We start from the raw sequence: 23,739 nt of genomic DNA on the forward strand, positions 1-23,739 counted from the left end.
CATGCAGGGCTTGCCACCACCCTCCTACGCATTGTAACCCGGCCAACCGCGCACTTCTCGCGTACGTTTTTCTTCCTCGGCCAACCCGGCCACCTGAATTAAGGGCTTCAAAAGTCGCACGATGACTTTGCCGTTTGCTGTTAATGAACGCGGTCCAAATTAACGTACGGACCCTTTTACCACCGTAACGATCTACCAGATATTATTTGGAGTTCATTACTCTACATCGTCCAAGCTTTTTAGTCTTCGAAAAAAACCTTTTCAATTTAAAGTACTAGCAAAAGTGACATAAGAGCCGTCTAACTAAAAATAATAGAGATAGAAAATGATTAGAGGGAAGATTACCGCGTTAAGGCGCCCTTCTTTTTGACCGAGAAATTTCATCTTTACCCAGAGCATGTATGAGAAGAGGAGATGGGCAGGATTTGCTAAGCGTCACCTAACGATTGCCAGAGTAACTAGTATGATGCGGAGATTTCAAATTATAAATAAAGGCTGTAGTTTTTTTACCACGCGTCGATGGCGCCACGTAATTTGCCCATCTCATGATCTTATACATTGGCGGTCATCTTCAGCAGATTAAATTGTGCCTCTACTTATTATGACACCTCATTTTTTAATATTTATTTATGATTATCCCTTATAGTTTACATAGAGCTAGCAGGAAACTATATAGGTATACATGTACACTGTCTTGGAATGTCTAAGGAAGATTTTCACGGCCGTGATGAAGCTCGTAGAAAAAGGCGTGTCTTAAAGCCTGCGAACGCGTTCGCATTTTCGGTGCAAAGTGTAATCACTGCGTTCGCAGTTTCTCGAAGGGTTGGCAAAACCACCGTGTGACGGTGAGCGTTAACGGATTCATTTGCGGTTTGGTTTGGATGGTGTTTTTTCGCTCACCGTCGTGACGGTTTGGTGTATTAGGTTTTTGTAATGTTTATGCGTAGGTTGTGAGCATAGAATTTCATAGGTAACTAGAATGCTGCCGTGTAACTGGAAAATGGCCCAAACGCCGTGGCAGACGAAGCCAGATCTCAGCCAATCAGAGCTCAAAGAGCGGTTCTGCCAAGAATTCAATGTCACCGGAGAGAATGACGTCACCTATCTCCCGCTATAGTAACGGAACCAAGGATGATTATTATCCTCCTTGGCGGAACCACTCTACGGCCTCTCATTGGCTGAAGGTTCAAGGCGAACTGGCGTCAAGCTCGGCCGTAGGCGGCAGCATTCTAGTTACCTATGAGAATTCTATGGTTGTGAGTGTTGAATTTGTTGTGTTTGTGTTCTGATGGTTGTGCATGTTGAGTCTGTTGTGTTTATATGGGCGTTTTCTCTCCAACTTCTTCTTAATGACTTTGGGACGGAACGAGTGCTGAGTGTAATGCTACCTCTCAACGTCCAATGGCAGGGTTTCCACCAGTTGTACACGGTATTCGTCTTAGTATCAATTTGCAATCGCATCGGGCGGGACTTGAACCCGAGACCTCCACCTTGACAGGCGGACGTTCTACCACAGAACCACCGACACTTGTTACGCCTTATTGAAAATTAGACCTTCAGCTTTATCGGAAGCGTATTTAATAGAGTACGAAATTTTGGTTTAATTGAAATAGAATTGAAATTGAAATTATTGCATCGAAGAAACTCTAATTTAGCGTTTCTCTATTGATTAAAAACAAATGCGCCACCCAGGTTTCGAACCCAGACCATTCGGCTTGGCAGTCGAGCGCTCTACCACAGAACCACCGATAGCTGCTTGGGTTCACTGAAATTAAGACACGCATCGTAAGCATAATAGGTAATAAAGTCTTTTTTTACGAATGAAATTTTAAAGGTTAAATCTTGTTTTAGCACAGTCAGCCGAGATAAGAGGGTTAAAGGGTAGACCCTGTGGGTGGTCCACTTTGTTAGTTTTTTGTTATTTATTTACGGGTATTATTAACGACCTATATATAGTTGTGTTAATTCAAAGACGATAATTTAACGTTTATTGCTTTAAGAGCTGGCGGTTAGTCAAGTGGCTCTCTGTGCTTTGTTGATGGTAAGGTTTATGCTTCTTGTAAATATATCTGGTATGGATATTTGGATATCTGCGATTTCTAACGCAGTCAATGATTTCCTGGGTGTGCGAGTCATTATATGATATTGGAAATTGGACGGCATTGGTCTTTTTCATGCGGTATGTGTCACAACGTCAACTGGAAGTCTACGAGGGTTGAAATAAAATAAGCGTTAACGATGCGCCAAGTATTTCGTAAGCGAGAAAAATACAATTACCATCTGTAGATATTTCTTTCATTAAAATTTGCTTAGTATTATATTCAACTGATAAACATGTACTGTAAAAAGGGTTAAATTCAATTGTGCATTGTTTTAGTAAGTCTAACTCGCTGTTGTAACTACTTAATTTATAATATTCTGAATAAATTAAACTCGATTGTTTCGTCTCAATTATTTAAATTAAAATTAAAATTTTATACCGGGTAGGGTTTGAACCGAGAATACGTTTTTCGTAAATAACTCTGAATTGCGGAGATATCTTTGGGGGTCGTGTCGAGAAATTAATACCACTAGGGACCATTCTTCCGAGGAGAGGTATATTTTGGCTTGCCAACTTGTTATTACTTAAAGTACAATGGAATCATAACCGAAAAGTGACCTAAAAAGTTTTTAACTTTCTTTTTCACCGTAAAATATTTTAAGCTCTCAATCAGCCTCTTTTCAAATCGTTAATGACACGTATTTTAGCATTAAATGGTAGCGATTAATTAACGTTTCGATGTGTGTATCAAAATATGAATGACAAACGTATACGCAATATAATTTTATATTGCGTGACAATTTTATTTTGCGTGACATTTTTAAGCGACATAAGACGCGAAAGTGTGTCAGTACCATAGATATAAGAAATGTATATAAAGGTCTAGATAAATTTTCGGGGAGTCTAAGCCTAACATCAAAGATAATTTAAACTCGTACCCTAGATTCGAAATCACTCTCTCGCGCGTTGTCGATAGCGTGTACCCACTTCCCGCCGGAACTCGGAAAAAATTCGCTCCATGGTTTTCGCCTTACCGCAACCACGGCCAACTTCAATCACGCGCTGCCACCCTATATCGCCTGATCGAAGTTGGCCGTGTCACAACCGATATAGCCCGATTTTTCTGAGGTCACGTGCCGGAAAAGGGTAAACGCTTCGTAACAAAACCGTCAATGGGAAAGCTCTCAGTATTCAAATCTAGGGTACGAGTTTAAATTATCTTTGCTAACATAAAATACGGATTTGACACCTAGCAGACACCGAGGAAGGCACGTGACCAAGAGCACGAGCTCTCTAAGCATTTTAGTACTAAGTGCTTGACCTTTCCGCAGGCCGAAGTCTTTAGACACCATCTGTTTGTGACTATTAGTATAAATTTTAAGAAGGAGACAATGGCTCTCGCGACGATAGCACGAGCTTTCTTACCGATAGATAGCGTCTTATAAGGATAGCCTGTAGAAATTACGCGTTTCTGCTAGCTGTCACCTCCGTATTCACTCCCTTTGAAATATTTCATCTAGACCATTATATACGTTTCCAGGACCTGCAAGATACTGTTTATATAGTGTTTGTTGAAATAATGGAAACTTTTCACCTGGTCCAGTAAGCAGAACGTCGTGTTTTTGCTCAGTCTTAAAGGGAATATAACCCGCAAATCAATCTTTACGGAAGACCCCTTCAATTTTTCAAATTTCCCTGTACAGTGGCGCCAAACATTATTAAAGCCAAAGGCAAGAACGGCCAGAGCTGCAAACGTTGGTGTTCCACACCAAATAGCTGAGGTTATATTCCCTTTAACCATAGAAATAGAAATTAGACTAGAACCACTGCGCTTTCCACCAATCCCAAAGGAAACGGACAAGCTAAAAGGCTGCCATTAGGGTGTAATCGGGCTATCCGCGCCATCTGAAAAGTGTATTAAACATTGTCGCCATGGTTACGACGGAAATTTGGAATGTGACGAGCCTCTAAGAACTTCAAGACCATATGTTTGACGTGAGTTTGTGATGAGCAATCATCGCAATAATTTAATTAGAAAACTAATGATGTTATATTGCAAAGTTCACTTTAATAAAATTTCCAGAGACAAAAACCTGGAAATGTAAGGTCAAGCAATTGACATAAGCTTTACAAGCTTATTTTAATTAAAGGCCAGTAAATTTAAAACGTTTAGAAAACTGTAATTTACGGTAATGTAGATTCTTCTGAACGTATTGATTTTCATAGTTTTTTAAATAACTTATAATGTCGTTGAAATAATAATAATAATAATAATAATGTCTTTTTTACAACTCTACAATGTCTAAAACCGATCGAAGAACATAAACAAACAGACGTTGTTGCTTACGACGTTATGCCACGTGATCATATTTAGTTTCAATTTTTATTTACTAGATGGCGCGGATATGCGCGATTCCACTCGAATGGCGGCCTTCTAGCTAGTACGACTCCCCCAATCCGATCGTGGTTCTAATCTCATTCCTATTTCTATGGTCTAGATTCGAAATAACTGACTTGAGCCGGGAGTAGTGGCTCACTCCTGTAATCACAGGCGTCCGGGAAGCAGAGTTTGTGGAAGGCCGTGTGAGGACGACCACTAATCCCCCAACGGGTGGTTGTCATACTTCCGCCACGGGTGTCCGAACCCTATCCCCAAATATCCCCCCGTTGGCGTGGCCGTTACACATATCTCGCACCTGATTAATCAAGTGGACGAGCGGACTGTATTGTCCCACCCGTCACAATGACTCATAACGAGCAAAAAAAAATAAATAAATAACTGACTTGCTCCGTTCAATTTTCTAATTTTCGCGTGTTCCAGTAACGGCGCTAGCTTCTCCGAGGTTGCGCCTATGATCTAGCGTCTGCTATAGGCAAACTAAAAAGTCATGAGAACGTTTTTTATTAAATAGTATTATCAAAATATAAGAAAACGATGCAAAATTTATATTAAAAGGCAAATGTCATTACTTATTAAATCAAATTTACGAATAACGATGAGGAAAAACGAATGGCGTCTGTAACCTATCTAACTTTCAATGGCAGACCCATAGATATAAGAAATGTATATAAAGGTCTAGATAAATTTCGGGGCGTCTAAGCCTAACATAAAATACGGAATTGACACCTCGCAGACACCGAGGAAGGCACGTGACCAATGCTCTCTTAGCATTTTAGAACACAGTGCTTGACCTTTCCGCAGGCCATAGTCTTTAGACACCATCTGTTGGTGACTTTTAGTATAATTTTTAAGCAGGAGACAACGGCTTTCGCGACGATAGCACGAGCTTTCTTACCGATAGATGGCGCCTTATAAGGATAGCCTGCAGAAATTTACGCGTTTCTGCTAGCTGTCACCTCCGTATTCACTCCCTTTGAAATATTGTATCCAGAACTTTATACACGTTTCCTATATCTATGGGCAGACCGAAGGGGCCATACCGATAGTTTTCGGTCGTGAATTGAACAAAATTATAGACTTATGGTTTATTCATACGTGTTAATTTCCACTTAAAATTAATTTGTTGATAAATTTTCATTATTTTCTTAGCTATGCTCGATCTATATTAATTTTATGAATTTCTGATCCATGTATTATTATTTTTATTAATAAAAAAAAGTATCATGTGACTATTGTGTTGTGAATCTTGGTAGTGGGCACGTGGTTTTGAATGACCGCGTGGCGGGTGACAGACGCCATCTTCCGAGTTAGGCTAAAGAGCCTACTTCATAATTTTATTTCGCTATAGGCGGGAAACGATAAGGGTGGCGTTAGCGTGAAGTAACGCGTTCAATTTTGTATAACATTTAATAAAAAATGAGCGATGAAGACAAAGATGTAGATATCGAAAGTGACGTAAGTGTATGAGATGTCTTTTTAACTTGATTTACCGTTCGAAAAAGATCTCACAACTTAAAAAAAAGATATTTTAATATATATAAGGCTAATAGGCCAAAGTGATAATTATACATTGACCACTCACCTAAAATTTGCATTTCAAAATAAATTTTTTGGTACCTGTGATATTTTTTTCTAAAATGTTTGTACTAGATTAATATCAGTATATTAATTTATTTGGATGTGTAAATTAGGGGTAAAACAAGGGGGGGGGGGCGGTTATTGGGGTTGCTAGGCATACCTGTTAGTCAAAGTGAGTCTGAACAAGGCCATATATTTGATTTATTTTTATGGGGATTTTAAGCAATTCTTCGTAAGTTTTATGGTGATGTTATTTGAATATTGTAATATAGTATGGGTTATATTACCAGTTCTTCTTGTAGGGCCTTATTCCTACTGACACAGTGAAATGACACAGGAGTAACAGTAAGACCTATTACATTTAAACATTGGACTTGCATCCAATCTTGTAGAGTGGAGAGTCTCCAAATATGAAAGTTAAATAATTTTAGGCTCATTTGAAATACTGGTTTAAATTTAGGAGTATAATAAAATAATAAAGAAGCTTGCATGCAAGCATTGAATGTTTCTTCTCCCTTTCAATTTGTTTCCCCTCATTTTCTTTTAATTGTTCATCAAATTTATTGCTTGCTTCCTCCTGTTATGACACTCCGTTTCAATTTAGAGCTGCTACCATCAGCTATGTTCATTTTAATTGATAGATGTAATCTTAAGCTTACAATTGTGTCACTACTGAATATTTGTTACTACAGGAACACTTATGCTCAAATTTTAATTATCTGATGATAAAGGGAAATAAATAATATATTTTGAATCGTTTACAGGACGACGATTTTGGTTTACCATCACCCTCTGGTAGTGGATCTGGTTTTGGAAAAAATAACAGTCAATTTCAAAGTCAGGTACGTACAGAATAAAATATACATTTACTAGAATTGATGTCAGGGTTTGTACAGACCTTGGAATTACCAATGATATCTAAATATTTTCATCGTTGAACTATTAATAACTTTGGTGCAATTCACTTTCCAATTGACTAGTATTTTGTAAAAATTATAAACGAATATCTATATGGTACGTGTACCTGTAGCATATTTCGTACACCTGATAATAGTTGAGTGATTTCTCGTAAATGTTTGGTAATTTATAGCGATTTGCTAGAGTGAAATCTCTTGATTACTTAAAATTCATACACCTGTTTACTTAAGTGTACATACAAATCGCATTACCAAACATTCAGACTTGCAAGCATTGTAATAGACTTATATTATATTTATTAGTGGCCCATTTGTACAGGGATATTGCAGGAGTAAAATGTCATTTTGCAAAGCAATTAAATAGTTCCATGTTATAAATTAAATAATAGGCCTTTCTATAAAGTTACTTTGGCCTTCTTGGTTTGATGTTGTGGCTGTGTCACAGGTGATATATCGATGACTTTTTACTACGAAAAGCCTTGGACAAAAGAGTAAATTTGATGACCGTTTTTAAGCATAGACTAAACTGAACTTCTACATATTTCGGGACTAATGTGCTATGTAAAAACAAGTTCAGCAAGCGTAGCTTATTTTATAGAAAGGCATATAAACTGGATTTTACAATATTTGTGTTACGTTATTTTTTTTAAGTAGCTGTGCTCATTTTGGTTTGTAATTTGTTAGATAAATTAAAAATATATATATTAATGAGTGTAGAATTCTTATTTTTCAAGTTTCAATAACCTTTCATTTACCGCATAAAACTATTGCTATGCCGTCTTTAGCTTTTATCAAATTCTGAGATTGTTTGAGGTAAGCAGACATTTTCTACTGATGTGTAGCACTGCTTGATCCAAAGGGATGATGAATCTTAGTGCCTTATAGACTAGTAATGGTTGCAACTTGTTTAAAACTTATCGCAGCCGCAAATAGTAAAATCAAAACATGTCCTGTTGACATTTAGCTTAATTGTTTTTGTAAATCCACAGATACAAAATTTAATGGATGAACTAACTTGATTTAAAATTTAGGCAGATAAAAGAGCACACCATAATGCTTTGGAACGAAAACGACGTGACCATATCAAAGATAGTTTCAGCAGTTTACGAGATGCGGTTCCTTCTCTACAAGGAGAAAAAGTGAGTGCCTATCACGCAACAAAATTCAGATCTCTTTAAGCACACTTCCAGAGGGTTGTTCTTATTAGTGTGAAACTTACGGCATTTGGTCACGCTCATGAAACAAAATATAGAAACTAATTCTGTTAGTGTGCTTCCAGGGAAGATTCTGTTTCATTGGCTGCATTCAGTAAGGCTTAACAGACTCACAGGCCCAAAAATATACCAAAAGATGGATAAGCCAATGCCGAATCACACCCCTACTGGTGCGACAACCTACATGGGTTTCTCCATTAATGACCTTGAAGTACAATTGTAGAAAAGCCCGCAGTTATTTCACTATAGTCAGTTGCAGGCTAAGAAAGACAAAATATATAGTACAATCAGCGCAAGGATGCCTCAGATCGTTTCTGGTCGTTCCACCGCGCGAAATTTAAATTTAGCCACTTTACGGTCAAATTTGAATTTTGCTCTTTTCGTCGTCTTTTAGCGCCATCTAGAAACCAAAATTGGAATCTTTATTTTTAAATTTCATAATTGTGGTGGCGAGCAAATTTAAAAGATAAGGCATTCCTATCATTCTTAAATTTAAAATAGTATGTATAATTATTTAATTTTGTAAATTTATTTCTACGTCTTACCAGTTAAATCGGCAGTTTCTTTTAAAATAGTTACCACGGTTTCTTGGGGCTAACGTTGTCTAAATGAGCTATAAACTGGCCGGAAATGGTCTGAGGTATCCTTGCGCCGACTGTATTATATATTTTGTCTTTCTTAGCCTGCAACTGACTATAGTTCATCAATTATTGAAAATACGTAATACATTTTGCCCTCATTTTTGAATATTAGAGCAAGAAAAATTAGCATTCGCAAACTTTTTGAAGTTTTGTATTCAATTAAATTACTTTGTCAACAAATTTTTCCCTGATTTATAATTACTTTTTAAAAGATAATTTACCTTGGATAATTTAATAGAATTGTTTGTCTTACTCATAATCATTGAAACCCTTAAAATTCTTATAAGGAATTATACATTTTTTATCAGAGGTTTTGGGATGATATTAATGATAATAATTTGCCTCTAGTACCTTTTTTCAATGGAATAGTCGTATGTTAAATTGTTTTTCCAGCTCAAAATAATCCATACCATTAACGATTAATTTCAATGCTTATGTAATTTAGCTTAAGTTTAAATTGTTTAATTGTATTGATCCCAGTCTGAAAACGAAATATTTAGGTTATGACACGTGAAACAGCAAAAACTCGCGTGTCAAAATAGTTAAACCTGTTAAAAGTGATAAAGAGGTGAATCAGAACCTTTTTTGAAATAATTATGGCTTATTTACACTTGAATTTGTTGTAGCAGGTGTGTAATCTGAAATGTTTTTCGGTTTTTTTGGTGAATTTGGCTCAAGCTAGTCGGGCCCAAATCTTAAAGAAAGCAGCGGATTACATCCAGTTCATGAGAAGAAAAAACACTTCCCATCAACAGGATATCGATGATCTCAAAAGACAAAACAAGGTCCTTGAGGAACAAAGTAAGTAATAGGTCTTTTTAAAATAAAAATGGAAAAGTATTATTATATGTCTATAATACTTTCCAAAAGTGTGTCAGTTAGTCGAGATAATTACTAGAACCCTTAAGTGAAAAAAATATACAACCTACAAACAAATTATCACGCGATAGTACGTACTACACCTCAGCATAGCTCCTCGCATAGGTTTACTATGATGACGAGGCCAAGGGAGAATACATCCCAATGACTTATTTTGAAGTCCACGAGAAATGTGTGGTCATTCTCAAAATGGCTCCCAGTAAAAATTAAAAGATAGAGACTGACATACTTATGTGAAACGTAATTATAATCTTTTGGTATTATAGTTTTACCAAACCTTTGGGAAATAACAAAATAGCATTATGGGAAATTATTACACCATTATATAACATTAAAAGTAATAAAACTATTTTAAATGAGATAGAAGTTACTAAGTTAAAGAAAGGCCATCGTAGAAATATAAAAAGGTTTAACTGTTGTAAGCTCAAACTTGATCCATCTCAATACAATACGATTTAGTTGAATTTTCGAAGCTATAAGGCTGAGAAAACTAAGTATTTTTTAAAAATGCGGTTTTTTGTTAATAAAAAAAATTAGAATACCATACGTAGTGGTACTTCGAAAGAATATTCCTTTATAAAGGTACAATATAATAACTTATGAAATTGAATTAAAAAACGTTGAGAAATTCATTTTAATACTTCCTCACGTTTTTCTTTTTTGTACTGCTGAAGGTTGAGTTTTACAGAAATTTTAATATCGCTTTTGTTTGGTACTTACCTATTTTGAAAACATTTAGACTAAGACTATGCAAATTTAGTGCAAAAGTTTTTTTTCCTTCTTAGTAGTAACCTCACTGGCTCAGCCATCTAGCTGTTCTTCCTTGAATTTCCTGGATTCAAAAAGTAAATTTTTGCATTTTTTTCGGATGAAGTCTATAATACTGTACCTTTATAGTTTGGTTTTTTATTTGGGCACTCCACATTTCTTCAAAATATCATTGAGATTAACATTTAGTTACCATTAGTTCACAAGCATATTGCTAAACGTTATATTATTTTTATTTGTGTGAAATTACAAATCCAATAGTTTCAGGTGCTTGACTTTTCTTGCAAGAACTTATTCTGATAGCCTAAATCATAAATTTGAAACCGTGGCATCATATGCCTGGGACTTTAAAAAAAAATTTGCCCACAATGATTGAGAATTTACAATCTATTTTCCTATTTGTAATGAATCATAAAAATGTCCATTTAATTCAACTTTAAGTTTTTCAAAATAAATTAATTGCTAAATTTCAAGTTTCCGTAACTATACACGTTTTAAGATTTAAAGAAAACTTTCGAACGATCCTAGTGATATACAATTTGGAAAATGGTTAGTGTTTAAAAGATCATGCTAGCATGCAAGGTAAACTTGTATTCTCAGTAACTTAAATAAGTTCTTACCATTGATCATAATAATTCAACCCTTCAAACTGAGAGTTATTAAAGAGTCTAATAACGCATTCTCTGCTCAAATTCAAATCTGCCTCTAAACAATTCTGCCTTAGACTTTTATTTAATCTTGGAAAACATTTCAATCATTATCTGATGTAAATAAAATGGTTACAGAATTCCTTGTGAATTAATGGTGACTATTCTGTGATTATTAGTGACTACACTTGATTTTGTGAGCCTAATTACACTGTTCTTTCTTGCAAAGAAATCCTACAGCACTGTCCTTTCTAATTAGCATGAATGCCGGATAGAACTTGGAACTTATTTAAGTTATCGCTTTTGTTATTACAGTTAGATCATTAGAAAGGTCAAGGACATCTGGTAGCTTTTCAAATTCAAGTGTTCTTGAAGCTTCAAATCATATAAACAATAAAAGAGATGTTTCGTCTTATGACGGAGCCTCAGCTTCAGATACCTCAGATATGGAAGATGACGAGGATGAGGAGGACGACGAATCGGATGAAGAATCTGAAAGGCAAAGGAAAAAGCTCAAGACAAGTCCTGAGGTGACTCCAGTGAGAATATAAGTTCAGACTTTTAAAAGAATACCAATATTTAAGTGAATTTAAAATATATCATAAAACCCGACCAAGAAATTAAATAGAATTACAGACAAACCTTTCTTTGAAACTGACCTCTAAAACTATTTGGCATTGTAATTAAGATGACGTTAAATTTTGGGTCACACCACTTATATGCGTGGGACCTTATTAAATTTCTATTTCATTTTAGGGCCTTTATATATTGGCAAAGCTTTAAGTATTACACATCAAAAAATAAATTTTTTATAAGATAGCAGTAGGCTATTATGGACTTAAAAATGTTCTCTATTATCTTGCATAAACGTTTCTCAATTTGTGTAAAAAAAAATTACCTTTAAAGTGAGTTTTACCCAAACCCATAGAAAAAGCAAATATGTCCCAGAATTTGTGATAAATGCTTGTTTATGCATTACTTGTAATATATATATCCTGATTAAATCTTCATCGTGGTCATAAGATGTTATTTTGTCAGTGTTCATTGTATTTTAATTTCAATAAATCATCATCCTGGATTGATTCTTTTCAATATCACCATTTACTTACACTGTGGGAGAAATCATAGGTTGCAAACATGCTGCTCTCATTAAAAGTATCAAATCCACACATCTCATTGGTCCTCTTAAACCTAATCGTTGTAGGTGATTGACAAAGTTGAAACCGCTTGTGTTCCTTCTTGTATATTCATTCAACTGAAGTATAAATGAGTACTATGTTGTTTCTACTTTTAAAATTTAATTTGACTAAAATTTCTAAGCCTCTACCAAGCAGTCAAAATGTGAAATTTATTATGAAACTTAGGCTGATGGTGTTTTTATTCGGATAGTCAAGCGGCCCTCAAGGCTCTCAACCAGTTTCAGATCTCTTCAAAACTGGTTTAGGGCTGTTTGAATCTCCTCTCGGAGCTGGGCACCAACAATAAAGTTCAGCTCTATTGGGTTCCTGGCCATTGGGGGTTCTATGGTAATGAGAAGGCCGATGTCTTAGCCAAGAAGGGAGCAAAGGCTGGGTTCTTTGGTCCTGAACCTGCCGTTCCTATCCCCTCCAGCATAGTGAGTGGCCTTATCTCTAATTCTATGACTGACTGTCAATTCAAGCTTTGGCTTGAGATGGATGGCCGAAGGCAGGCTAAAGAGTTTATCTCGGGGCCCCTCTAGGCAGAGATATAAGGAATTGCTCTCCCTCTCCAAATCTAATATTAGGTTGGTCGTTGGCCTACTAACAGGTCACTGCCTTCTTAACAGACATCACACATCTCATTGGTCCTCTTAAACCTAATCGTTGTAGGTGATTGACAAAGTTGAAACCGCTTGTGTTCCTTCTTGTATATTCATTCAACTGAAGTATAAATGAGTACTATGTTGTTTCTACTTTTAAAATTTAATTTGACTAAAATTTCTAAGCCTCTACCAAGCAGTCAAAATGTGAAATTTATTATGAAACTTAGGCTGATGGTGTTTTTATTCGGATAGTCAAGCGGCCCTCAAGGCTCTCAACCAGTTTCAGATCTCTTCAAAACTGGTTTAGGGCTGTTTGAATCTCCTCTCGGAGCTGGGCACCAACAATAAAGTTCAGCTCTATTGGGTTCCTGGCCATTGGGGGTTCTATGGTAATGAGAAGGCCGATGTCTTAGCCAAGAAGGGAGTAAAAGGCTGGGTTCTTTGGTCCTGAACCTGCCGTTCCTATCCCCTCCAGCATAGTGAGTGGCCTTATCTCTAATTCTATGACTGACTGTCAATTCAAGCTTTGGCTTGAGATGGATGGCCGAAGGCAGGCTAAAGAGTTTATCTCGGGGCCCCTCTAGGCAGAGATATAAGGAATTGCTCTCCCTCTCCAAATCTAATATTAGGTTGGTCGTTGGCCTACTAACAGGTCACTGCCTTCTTAACAGACATCTTTACTTGATTGGAATCAAAGATGATTCAATCTTTAGGGCATGTCAGGTTGAGGAGGAAACCGCCTCTCATGTGCCTTGTAGGTGCGATTATTACGCAGTCTAAAGATTCGAGCATCTTGGTATGCATCAGTTGGAAACCTCTGATTTCTATAAAATGCTGGCCAAGAGGATTCTCCGTTTTGTGTCGGATATCGGACTTTTAAGTCATAAGGTTTGGGGCTGCACAATGGACCACTGGTCGAAGTGCGCGAATGGGCAAGTCATTGCCCTTCTCCTCTTTCATTAATAATAATAATAGGCTGACGGTGATTTAAACATTTCCCCTTGTCTAAACCTTGATAAATATTATTATGTTCATGCAGTACTTTGCGTTTTCTCACATTTTTGATTCCAAATCAAAAATGGTTTAAAATGTTATTTTAAATGGTCCAAATTGAATAGGCGAAACTATTAAGTTCTTTTGGTCTTGCTCATCCTGTTAATATGGGAAAGAAAAACCACGAGTGATTGCTACTGTACTGCACAGAGATGCTCTTCCATTTTCGCACTTGCTCCCTGAAAGAATGTGCTTGAGACGAAACTAACATAATGACCGTATTTTATAGAAAGACCTATTCACAAGTTAACCACGTCAATTAGTCACTTGCTCCCTGAAAGAATGTGCTTGAGACGAAACTAACATAATCACCGTATTTTATAGAAAGACCTATTCACAAGTTAACCACGTCAATTAGTCACATGAATCCCCATTGTTTCCGTCCACATTGACGTAATGGTTATGCCTATTCCCAAAGATGTCATATTCCAAAACATAGTCAACTGCATCATATTGATGTTCAAATATTATAAAACATCTTTTTTATCAAAAAATTTTATCCTTATATTTTGTCATAGAAATCGTAGAGAAACTGTTCTATACGTACCCTGGGTTCATGAAATACCACTTATTTATCAATTTTAAATACAATGAAAAATGGAAATTACATCAGTATTTTACCAAAAGTGTAATATGAGTTTGCTATATGTACAAAATTTATCATCTAAGGCGGTATACAACTTTTTATAAAATTTACACTACCTTGAATATCATTTTACCCTTTTAACCTGTGTCCAGGATCGATAATAATGTTGTATTTTACATCTACTAAAATCAATCAGTAGCCAAGTGTTTGCCACTGACTAGATCTACCAAAAGTTAAGATTATTATTATTATTTAAATTATTTAGAAAAATACATAATAAAGGTAGATTGTTTTTTTATAAGTTGTCAAGCGACGTGGTCACATGCCATTTTTCAATTGACAGGTGCCAGGAAGCATCTTTAAAGCCTGAACCTCAATTTCACATCCACGCAAGCAATACTAGGAAAAGATTATTATATGCTCAATAAGAACCTCATAAATTAGATTTGATAAAGAATTTAGTGAAATATTTATAATCAGCTAGGCTAATACCCAAGGCACCACCTTAGGCCTAAGTCATCAAGCGACTTTTGAAGCCTTTTAATTCAGGTGGCCGGTTTACAATGCGTAGGAGGGTGGTGGCAAGCCCTGCATGCCACGTGATCGAGCCAACAGCTCCATAGACTAACTATTACCGTTAACCTCAACACGTTTTTTACGGTGGACAAGGGGGTCAATCTGTCTGGGAATAGCTTATAGCCTAAAGGAGATAGGCCAGATATGCCTACCTCAAAATATTAAAGTAGCCGCCTAGGGGGCCTAAAAAACTTCAATTCCTTATATTTCTACCGAAATCACTACAGGGTTCTTAGGAATTGAAATTTCGAGGAGCTCACCATATTTTGATAGCATTAAAAGTAGAAAAGATCCCAAGAGCATTCTAATGGGCACTATGAATAAAAATAGGGACCCCACTTACTTGGCCTAGCTGACAATGCTTTCATAAATCTTATAAAGTAAGATTTAGGCTCGTCTCAGATGAATTATTGCAAAACGTCAGCATATTAGTATGTACATTTCATTTCAGAATTATTTTTTAAATAATTCAAGGAAAGCTAATGCTTAAATGAATTAGTAATCACAATTTCATACACATCACTTCTAAAATCTTGAGTTTTTGGCCAGTCTTATAGGCTTATAATTTTTATTTTGCAGTAACTTACAGTAGTTACAAAAATTATTTCATTATGAGTTCAAAAACAATAAGGCACTTTAGTATATTGTTCACTACACAATAGAAATCAATACCGAGACAGAGAAATTGAAGAAATGCTGGTTTAGAACATCCAACCTAAAAAGAAAAATTGGCTTATTAAAAACTGAAATTTTTTATTTTCTTTGACAGTAAAAATAGTTGCTATGCTCCTCCCTAGAATCTCAAACATAGTTTTTCCAAACCATAACACCATGAAGTTGTAGAAATGTATCTACTTTTAAGGCATTAAATATAATTTTTCACTCTAGCAATGCATTTCACTATACCAAGAAATAACATATGGAGAGTTTTATTAGTTTCATTTTAGAGCATCCAATTAGCACATATTTAAAAAAACGGTTAATGATAGCAGAAGTGTATAATATATTATAAGATAAGTATTAATCTGCTTATATTAATGATGTTAATTGCTTGAAACATGTACCTTTGCCGAGCATTGCCAATTTTGTAAAATGCATTTTGGAAGAAAACAGTGTGCGGCAAAATTTATCATACAGTAAGTCATATTATAGTGTATGAATTTCTAAATATGGTCCAATTGCTGCGTATATCCTTGAAGGTATGTTTGTATTGTTGATGTGCATTAAACATTTCATTTCTTAAAACTAACACTGTGAAAATGATTAATTAATTAGTATAGTGTATAATTTTAACATGGTTAGGTGTACTCATCCAATTTAACAAGAAATTCGTACCAAATGGAATACGTGTCAAGCCTGTGAAGGTACATGTTTCATTTTTATACCCTAGTTGAATATTTCTCTCGTAAGAGCTATATTATGAACTTCTGCTGACAAATATACTAAAAAAAACATTTTACCTGTTTAGACCATTCCAGGAGAAAACTGATATTTACAAATAATTATTATTCAAACAGGATCTTTATTTAAGTCTGGAAATATTGGCTAAACTTAAAAGAGCTTGAGCTCCTTCTTCTAGAGATCTCTCCTCCTCCTCTTCTTTTACAAAAACTTTAAGCTTTCGACCATCAACTATTACTGACTGAACACACTTATTAGGTTTGGAAGCGTTACTCAGGTCGTATGATATACTTCCTAAAGAGTCATCAGATTCTAAGTCTTTTTCAAAATTCATTGGTAGTAGAACTTCATCATTGTTGTTTATTATATTATTATAAATGATATGCAATCTTGGAAGTTGAGACTCTTTCTTTGAATCCAGTAACTCTTCGTTTGCTTGGTGTGTTGAGGCACTATAGGTATGATCAGCACTTGATTTATTGCTTAGCATTTCTGATGTGCTTTCATTAATTTTTCTTGCTTTGACATTGTGTTGATAAATTCCAATATTAGTACTAAAGTGAGAAAAAGGTTATAATCTAATTGAAATGTGCAGGATTACTTTTTTAAAATGAACATATAATAGCTAGATTATTTCATAGATTCTAATTTTTGTGTTAACCATTTTTGCAAGCATTAAGATGATCATCTAGCACATTTTATATGCTGTTGTGGTTATAAAATGAATGAAGATTTCTTTAATCAATTTTCAAGTGCATTCCTTTTCATGGTCAATTTATTTCTGTCAGAAGAGGCTGCGGGGCTAAACGAAAGCTGTACTTTTATCAGCGAATCGAAAGCCAAAGTTTCGACGTCACTGAGTTTTACATCACTTAGCCCAAGGATCAAACCGAACCTTGGCCTTGACCTCACCCTCGGGTCTTCTAAATGTAAACGAGGATCATACGGGCTTATTGAAAACATAAATATTGCCTTAACTTGAATAGTGAAACTTTATTTTCCTGCGAATTCTCCTTGGTTTCTATTAGGGGTTATTGATTAGCCCTGTGTTTTAAGTTTTATTTTAACAAAAGTGTTTTATATAGGGGTTTGAAAACCAAAAAACCCAGTGGGTTTTTTGACCCACCTACCTCAAAAAACCCACATCAGATTTTAAATGAAAAACCAACTTGTTCAATGTGCAATGACTATTTTAATATATATCTTAGAATTAATTGTAATGTGATATAAACTTTACAAAGTTAACTGGCTTGTTATATTGAAACTTACAACTTAACTTCTACCAGTCCTTTAGTTCAGCTTTGCAATATCTGTATACTTTTACATATTGTCTAATACAAATATGGAAATTGTGTACTAAAATAAAAAACCCACCAAAATGAAAAAAACCTTTAAAGGCCGACTACATAAATCTTCGGTTTACTCTTGTCTTTCACTGGAAGTAGGCTGACTGCATGGCACACGTGTATTGCAGTAAGCCTACTTCCAGTGAAAGACAGTAAACCGAAGATTTATGTAGTCGGCCTTTAAAAGCCCACTAAAAAAACAGTTTTTTCAAACTCTGGTTTTTATCAGATAAATAAAATACCCTTAATCAAGCTCTAAATAAATCTATATTTTCTTTTGTATTCTTTTTATGTAGTTGAAACAAAACAAATGTCGTAATTTAGGCCAACACAAATATATTTCAATTGATTCGGTTTGAACAATTAGTTTAAAGATTTAAATACGAAAAAGAAACTCATAAACACATTAAATTTTTTGCTTTCATCTTTCACTTGAGGGAGAATTCTAAAATACTTCTTTCACGCTCGTGTATCAGCAGGTATCCCTAATTTCCTATGTCTACGGTCTTCAATGTGGCCTGAAATTTTGGCCTATTTTCCCACCATAAAATTCATTATTTATTTAGCCACACGAATTTTCCATCAGTGCCGTGCTAAACATTTTTAAGCCCTCAGGCTGAGTTTTTGGACCTTCGTTCAATCTTTGATTTACCAACCACTGAAGTTTCACAACTAATTAAGATATGGACTGGCACATCATCATTGCAAATATCATTATTGATTCCTACATAAATATAAAAAATTACTTACTCAAGTTTCAAATACCTCTTCCTCCTCTGTTCAGTAACTATGTTGTGTATAAAATATAAATATGAAAATTAAATTTTTATATTGCAAAGAAAAAACCAATAAAATTTAATAAACTGTCTCAAAATCTCTCATTTGGCCTTTGCATGCTTGAATAATTTCTTTGACCTAATGTAAAAAAACAAGTTGAAATTACCTTGAGGAGTACAACTTTCCGAAACATCATCTAGGAGAGTAGATTTCCCACTGAAATATATGTATTGTATTATACAGGATATTTACAAAAGAGATATTGCTAAAAGATTATTCAATTATTATCGGAGCCCTAAGTTCAAGTTTAACTTAATTCTTCAAACTATTTGAATTTTCTAATAGCCCTTTCTGTTATTGGAAAATTCATATCTTCCTTGCCAAAAATTCAAATCACCCATGAAGAAAAAATTTACCCTAGTCAATAACTAGCAAGATTATCAAAGGAATTCTCATCCACTTTCAGATTTGTTTTCGGCATAGTGGATTTTACACTTAAAATCAGATAACTTTTTTTATAATTCTAACCACACATTATATCACTTTATCAGTATTGTAAAATTCCATCTAAAGCCACCATCACTAACACTATGCTTGAAACCAGCTCTCATGGCAAGTTTCTTATTGGTCAACTACCTTAAACTGAGTATTAAGGTGGATTTCCCACTTCTATCAAATGGCGCGACGCAAGGTCCGTCGCGTGTTTCCAACAGGGTTGCCACAAAATTTTGAGATTCAAATTCCCTGACTATTCCCTATTTTCCCTGACCATTTTAAGAGATTTTCCCTGACTTTTTAAGGGCAAATTTTTATTTTATATTTGACTTTTATCAGAAGTTAATAAATTTTAATGAACTTATAATTCAGTAAAAAGGTTATTGCAATGTTGAAAAAATTAGCCAAACTTTCAAGGAAATAAATAATAATCATAGAATTTGTCATAGATCTGGTCTAAAAAATAACCTTAAAAAAGTGCCAAGATAAAATTTAATTCCCTGACTTTTTACAAATTCTAAAAAATCCCTAACATTTCCCTGACTTTTTAGGTCAATTCTTAAATTCCCTGACTTTTTGGGTTCATTCCTAAACTCCCCGACTTTTCCCTGACTTTTTAGATCCATTCTTAAATTCCCTGACATTTCCCTGACGTGTGGCAACCCTGTCCAAAAAGCCCCTTAGAGTGGTATGGTGCCATCTTCAGAATAGTCTTGAGTAGAAATCTCCTTAATTTTTTTCCAAACACAAATGTCCCGAAAATGTTTTCAATTTCTCACCATATGCTTTCTGGTAACAAAGAATGGAAGCATTACCTGCAACTTATATCATCTCCCTTAGCATCATCTTGATCTGACAAAGGATATAATGGTGCTCTTTTAAGGGCTTGCAGTAAATTTGGACGGAATTCATCATCAACACACCACAGAGATCCTTTACCCATATTCTGAGCAAAAAATGTATATTAGGAAATGTTAAAGTGTTTAAAATAAATAGAATAGAATTAGAGTAAATTAATTTGGGAAAAAATTAAAAAAAAAAAACAAACAAATAAATAAATACAACCATACGTTTTGGGGGGCACACATTGTCACTATAATTAAAATCCAGGCTAATAACCCTAAAGAAACCATCCGCAAATCCACTACAACAACAAAATTCCAAGGAATTTAAAAAAGATCCAAAAAAATTAAGCTGTTAGGTTCCCTTAGTAAGCAAATATAGTCATATCTTATAACATACCATATAAAGAAAAAAATTATAAATCTCTTAAGATTATTATCAATGTTGTTGGGACTCAATTTACATAAATAGGAACGGGTGTATCAGATACTATAAAAAGTTTATAGAAAGAAGCGCGAGAGGATGGCTTCAAACAATTTCCTTGTAACTCTATATTGTATTAGACTTAATTCTTAATTAAAGTCAATCGTAATCATTTAAGTAAGATTAGAGTATAAAAAATATCAACCTTAATTTAAAAATAAATTGGTAACCTTTATTCACAATTTGGTAATAAAATGTCCAATCACCTGTCTTTGATCTTTATCCACTTTGCAAAAACACTTGTTGAGTGATAAGTTGTGTCTCACTGAATTTTTCCAACCAGTTGGTGCATGTCGAAAATATGGAAAATGACCAACAATCCAAGAATAAATGTCTTTAACTGGAAGAGCTTTTTTGGGAGATTCCTCTATTGCCATGAAAATGAGACAGCTAAATGAGTAAGGAGGTTTAGTATTGACGTGAACCAACGGATTGTAAGGAACTTTTAAGGTAATAGTCTTTGAATTTTTTTGGGGTTCTAATTTTTTGTCAGTTGGATCATCCAAGCTGTCGTCGCTTAAATCACTAGTAGTTCTCAAGTTATTACTGTCAGAAATATTCATTTCAGTCTTCTCTTTAGTAGTGGATTTACAAAGGTTCTGTAGCAAATTGTTATCGTGAAGCCACGAAAGGCTCGTTAGATCTTCATCAACTTTATTTTCACATTCTTTATCAGATGAATTGTGATTATTGTTAATCAAAATACACTGTTTATAACCACCGGACAGAGATGTCGTACTGCCACATTTTCCATTTGTGAAATGAGAAGAATCTTGATCTCCATCATTTAGCAAAACTGTTAGGTCCTTTGACTTGCGCACATTAATTGAGGTCAAACTAGCTGTGCCACTTAGTACAGAGATATTTTTGGAAACTCTTAAATCCATCTTAAGTACTAAGATATTTTCATAATGGAAAATATATGATATGGTACTGTACTTTTGAACCTGTATGAAAAAGAAGGATGGTTATAATTTTTTCAAATAAAATAATCCTCTTTGTAAAAATCCTTTCCCTCAACTACACAGCTTGAGATAGAGAATTTTAACTTATTTGACTTTTTTCTATTAACCAACTAACAGATGGAAAACAAAAATTTTGAAGTATTTCGAAGAAAATATATTTTTTTTTAGAATTACGGAAAAAACTAAGCTTTGTTAATGTTTACAAAAATTATCTTTTACCTATTTTGAAGAGTGTAAATGTCAATTTATTTGGTAATTTCTATAACTAGGGGTTCACTAAAAACATTGGAAGCTCATTAAAAATTCCTCCCCTTTTTCAAATAAGCTTATATGATAATTTATATTTACTATATAGCCACCACCCCTTGCGAAGTTTTAACCAAAACTGATAACTTGTGTCTGTTTTATCTCCAGCTAATCTTTGAATGGTCAACCCAGTTTTTTTCCTCAAAAAAATCATGGTCCCCACAATATCAAAACAACAGCTCTGACATGGGTTTATGTTTAATTTTAACTGATATAAAACCACAACTACTTATCTAATTCCAAGAATTCTAATGGCAGCTGTAATTTGGACAAGTGAAATCAAATCATTTGTGAAACACAAATGCCATATTTTTACAACAAGTGGATTATCAGTATAAAAATTCTAGTGGTTAAAAATTATTTTTCCAATTTGACTTATTTCACCTAGATTTGGTTATAATTTTTTAAAAGCACATTTATCAAAAAAATTCTTTAACAGAGCAGAGTGTATTAGCAATAAGTTAAGTTAGAAGAAACTACCTATGGACTGTGAGAAGGATGATAAAATGCGAGAAAAAGTAGATTAGTCCTTTGTATTAGCAAATATGGAATGAGAATTAAGATTGCAATTTTTTTTATTTTCAAGAAAAATAAAGGGAACTAATAGATCGTTTTAGTTGGGGATTCATTTTCTTCAATATAAGTCATAGAACATATTTCTAAAAAAATTATGATACAAGAATTTTAAGATTAGATACACAGATATACATAACATAAAAAATTTGTTTCCTCATAGCATCTTCTAAACGTTTTAGAGAATTTAGCTTCAGATAACTGTTTCTGAAATTTTAATTTGGGGATTCAGGAACATGTGATAAAAGGAGTAAGTTCTGCAAGTGAATAAGTGATTAAGTAAATTATGATAAATGGTATATTCTAAAATCGTCTAGTTCAAGTCAATCTGTGATCAGCTTCCCAATAGGGGGGAGTGAACATACCGCCTCTTTACTTAGGGAAGGATTTTAGAAATTGGTGAAAGTACCTCAAACTAAAATTTTACCTTACATAGGCAGTAAAATTGTAAACTGTCTTCAAATTGAATTTTAAAAGTGAAATTTTTAGTATATTTCTATCATAAAATTTCATGCTATATTTATAACCCAAAGGAACAAAGTGGAATACGTTTTAGCCCTCGGTTTATACACCCAATGGACCAACAATTAATTTACGGTATTGCCCATGTTTGAAGCGTGGCAGATTTTTATCTTACCTGCTTCTTCAGGTGTATTGATTCTCAGTAGTACTAGCGTGCCCAACAGTGAAGTTAGGAAAATGTGAGAAGTGCTGTGCAAGGTGCCCATCCCCCTTATTTATTTCCACTAATGGTATTCAATAAGTCCAAAAAACCACACAGCACTCCAATTACAAAATGAATTAAGAAAAAATAAAACGCTGAACTAACAAAAACTTAGCATTGCTATGTTAGACCATACACAATACTTTATTGTTAATTATTCTACATGTTACCCATAAACTAACTAACTTCAATCGTTTTAACAATCGGACAGGAAACGTCAACAAGGGAGATTCGCTACCTCCAATCATTTCAACTAGGGGTTAACAGCTGCAATCAATTAATAATTATATATAGTTCACCATAAAATTATAATTAAAATGACTTTACTTAGGCCTTGGCTTGAATGGTGTCACTTCCCTCATTTTTTACATACATAATCTTTTTAAAATATTGAAATTTGTAATTAAAAAAACTGAAATGAAGATCGACCACGATTAAAAAGCACTAGTCCTAAGGTCAAATTTGCAGACAACTAATAGCTAATTTAGTCCCGATCGTAGCACTCTGGGTGGATATAAAATTAGACATATTAGCAGACAGCGTAACTAATTTTTTCTAGGGAATATCAGAGATTTTCAGGGACTGAAATAAGTTTATGAATTAGCAATCACCATCGTTAAAGCAAAGAATATCGATGTTTCTACAGTATAAACCGTCAAACCAACCGCTAAATCCCACTAAATAATTAGTCGTTAACCGAATCCTGCCATCGTGGGATCAGAACCAAACCGTTGGTAAAGTT

The 23,739-nt window shown here is 34.5% G+C and overlaps 2 protein-coding genes across 5 annotated transcripts; one reads left to right on the top strand and one right to left on the bottom strand.

Annotated features, from left to right (window-relative positions):
- The first annotated feature begins 5,694 nt into the window (after positions 1-5,694).
- Positions 5,695-12,157, top strand: Max (MYC associated factor X). 4 transcript variants are annotated; one of them, XM_090178884.1, is made up of 6 exons: positions 5,695-5,897; positions 6,785-6,862; positions 7,969-8,076; positions 9,422-9,593; positions 10,460-10,516; positions 11,402-12,157. In XM_090178884.1, exons 1-6 carry the CDS (start codon positions 5,859-5,861, stop codon positions 11,635-11,637), a joined length of 690 nt encoding a protein of 229 aa, XP_090035010.1. In that variant the 5' UTR covers positions 5,695-5,858; the 3' UTR covers positions 11,638-12,157. The 4 variants fall into 4 exon arrangements, with proteins under 4 accessions (XP_090035010.1, XP_090035009.1, XP_090035011.1 ...); XM_090178883.1 differs by having other exon boundaries at positions 5,696-5,897; positions 10,457-10,516; XM_090178885.1 differs by having other exon boundaries at positions 5,698-5,897; positions 9,455-9,593; positions 10,457-10,516.
- A 3,477-nt stretch (positions 12,158-15,634) lies between these two features.
- LOC149939640 (forkhead box protein N2-like) lies at positions 15,635-23,483 on the bottom strand. The gene is made up of 7 exons (XM_090178786.1): positions 23,325-23,483; positions 20,636-21,376; positions 19,919-20,049; positions 18,775-18,824; positions 18,582-18,618; positions 16,545-17,039; positions 15,635-15,799 (listed from the first exon to the last, which is right to left on the bottom strand). Exons 2-6 carry the CDS (start codon positions 21,314-21,316, stop codon positions 16,607-16,609), a joined length of 1,332 nt encoding a protein of 443 aa, XP_090034912.1. The 5' UTR covers positions 21,317-21,376; positions 23,325-23,483; the 3' UTR covers positions 15,635-15,799; positions 16,545-16,606.
- Positions 23,484-23,739: the final 256 nt, after the last annotated feature.

Source organism: Leiobunum rupestre, chromosome 6, assembly GCF_980474605.1.
Source record: "Leiobunum rupestre chromosome 6, qqLeiRupe1.1.hap1, whole genome shotgun sequence".
Taxonomy (NCBI): Eukaryota; Metazoa; Arthropoda; class Arachnida; order Opiliones; family Sclerosomatidae; genus Leiobunum; species Leiobunum rupestre.